Source organism: Nannospalax galili, unplaced genomic scaffold, assembly GCF_000622305.1.
Source record: "Nannospalax galili isolate Female #2095 unplaced genomic scaffold, S.galili_v1.0 scaffold3077, whole genome shotgun sequence".
NCBI classification, from domain to species: Eukaryota; Metazoa; Chordata; class Mammalia; order Rodentia; family Spalacidae; genus Nannospalax; species Nannospalax galili.
The window spans coordinates 315264-317526 of NW_008340292.1; the positions used below are offsets into that span (position 1 = coordinate 315264).

A 2263-nucleotide genomic window follows, 5' to 3' on the forward strand; every position below is an offset into this window, starting at 1 on the left:
ACTCTCCATCCTGAGTCTGGAGGGTGAAGCAGGCTGAGCCGGCTCAGGGCGGCCCGGAATTCACCCTCTAGCACAGCCCGCTCTCTCGCTCCCTCCAAGGGCACGCGTAGCCAGCGGGCAGCTAGTCCCCACACTGAATGACCCCAAACGACTGAGGTCCCCTCCTTTACAAGAGAATCCGGCTTTCTTTTCCGCGGAATCTGAGCGAGCAGGGCAGGAGCAGAGAGGCGCACTGCGTCCCGCGCGCATTCCGGGTCCCCGCACCCCCGGAGCCTGGGCAGGAGCGCAGCCCTGGGAGTGGGACAAAGAGTTGGGCCAAGTTTGAACCCCGGGCACACCAGACTCAGGAAACCAAGTTCCTCGCCCCGGGCATCCACTGGGGATGCGGAAAGTGCAAGAAGGGAAACCTGCACGGGGAATGCACCAGCCCGGGTGCGGGGCTCCCGGAGGACCCGAGAACCAGGCAGAGAGAAGGTGGAGAGAGAGAGAGAGAGAGAGAGAGAGAGAGAGAGAGAGAGAGAGAGAATGAATTTTGAAAGATTTTATGGTCAAGGACAAAGCTTCTGCTAGGCACTCTGTGCTCCCGGGTACTCCCGGCTTCTAGCCGCCCTTCCGGCAAACTCCTTGCCCTGATGCGCTAAACTTTGCACAGGGGGCTTCGCTCACCCGGTCCCCGGGAGCTGCGGCGGTGCAAGGGTTAAACCAGCCGGTCCCAGCTGACAGTCAGCTGATTGGGCCCTGATTGACAGCTCGGAAAAGTTTCCTTGTTTCTACACTATTATGCTAATCGCGGCCGCTCTCGCCGCCTCCCATTGGCGGAGAGTGCCAGTCAATTTCCCATTTGAGCCTGACGTCACGAGCGCTATAAAACTCAGCAATTGCTTTAAACTCTTCTCGCTGGATCAGAGGCTTTAAAATCTTTTTTCATCTTGGAGCTGTGGTTCGGGCTCCGGGTCCGTCGGCCTCCCCCCGCCCCCCAACATCCTTCAGCTCTCGGCCTTTTCCCCAGGACTTCGTAATTTTGCTTTTTATAAAGAGAAAAAAAAAAAAAGCAAGACAGAACTAAACTCCCCCTCCCTTGCCTCCAGCCGGCCGGCACCTCGGTCTTGCACTTTGCACCGAGGGAGAGAGAGAGAGAGAGAGAGAGAGCGCGCGCACGCGAGGGATCCAGAGAGCAAAGAAGGGGAAAAAAATAATAATAGTAATTATAAGCGCCAGGCAGAAGACGCGAGAAGCATGAAGTGTTGACCTCCCCGCTGCCGAGGCCCGCGTCTCCGGGACAGTCACCCGCCGCGCCACCCAGCCCCGGAGCGGCCACCGCGCGCGCCCTGCCTGCAGCCGGGCCGGCCTAGGCGAGCCCTCCCTATGCAAAGCGCGCAGCGGAGCGGCGAGCCGGGGACGCCGCGCACCGGGCCGGGCTCCTCCGGCATCTCCACCGTCATCATCTCCGCAGCCTCTGTCATCCCCACCGCCACCGCCACCGCCAGCCGCGGAGGACCTTCCCGAGCTTGAAGCGCCCGGGATCCGAGCAGGCGAGGAGGGGGCCGGGGCGAGCAGCGAGACAGAGAGGAGAGAGAGAGAAAGAGAGAGTACATCGGCGTGAGAGCGGGGAGGGAGGGCGGGCGCGGGGGGCTGCGGGCAGGGCGGGGGGTGTGTGCGCGCTCCGAGCTTTCGGGCCACAGCCACCGCCGCGCCAGCTAGAAGCGCCCCAGCCCGGCAAGCTGGCTCACCCGCTGGCCACCCAGCACAGCCCGCTGGCCCCTCTCCTGCAGCCCATCTGGCGGAGCGGCGGCGGCGGCGGCGGCGGCGGCAGGAGAATGGCATCAGAACTGGCCATGAACAACTCCGACCTGCCCACCAGTCCCCTGGCCATGGAATATGTTAATGACTTCGATCTGATGAAGTTCGAGGTGAAAAAGGAACCGGTGGAGACCGACCGCATCATCAGCCAGTGCGGCCGTCTCATCGCCGGGGGCTCGCTGTCCTCCACCCCCATGAGCACGCCCTGCAGCTCCGTGCCCCCTTCCCCCAGCTTCTCGGCGCCCAGCCCGGGCTCGGGCAGCGAGCAGAAGGCGCACCTGGAAGACTACTACTGGATGACCGGCTACCCGCAGCAGCTCAACCCCGAGGCGCTGGGCTTCAGCCCCGAGGACGCGGTCGAGGCGCTCATCAGCAACAGCCACCAGCTCCAGGGCGGCTTCGATGGCTACGCGCGCGGGGCGCAGCAGCTGGCCGCGGCGGCCGGGGCCGGCGCCGGCGCCTC

The 2263-nt window shown here is 64.0% G+C and overlaps 1 protein-coding gene and 1 long non-coding RNA gene across 2 annotated transcripts in view; one reads left to right on the forward strand and one right to left on the reverse strand.

Annotated features, from left to right (window-relative positions):
- The window catches only part of LOC103735976, an 8166-nt gene extending 6661 nt beyond the window's left edge, over window positions 1–1505 (reverse strand). The window contains exon 1 of the long non-coding RNA XR_003849872.1: window positions 667–1505. This is a non-coding gene — a long non-coding RNA (uncharacterized LOC103735976). The remainder of the gene's footprint in view (window positions 1–666) is intronic.
- An 85-nt stretch (window positions 1506–1590) lies between these two features.
- Maf (MAF bZIP transcription factor) overlaps window positions 1591–2263 on the forward strand; it is a 17356-nt gene continuing 16683 nt past the window's right edge. Inside the window, exon 1 of the mRNA XM_008835391.3 lies at window positions 1591–2256. Within this exon, the coding sequence (XP_008833613.2) occupies window positions 1818–2256 (439 nt within the window). The 5' untranslated portion in view covers window positions 1591–1817. The remainder of the gene's footprint in view (window positions 2257–2263) is intronic.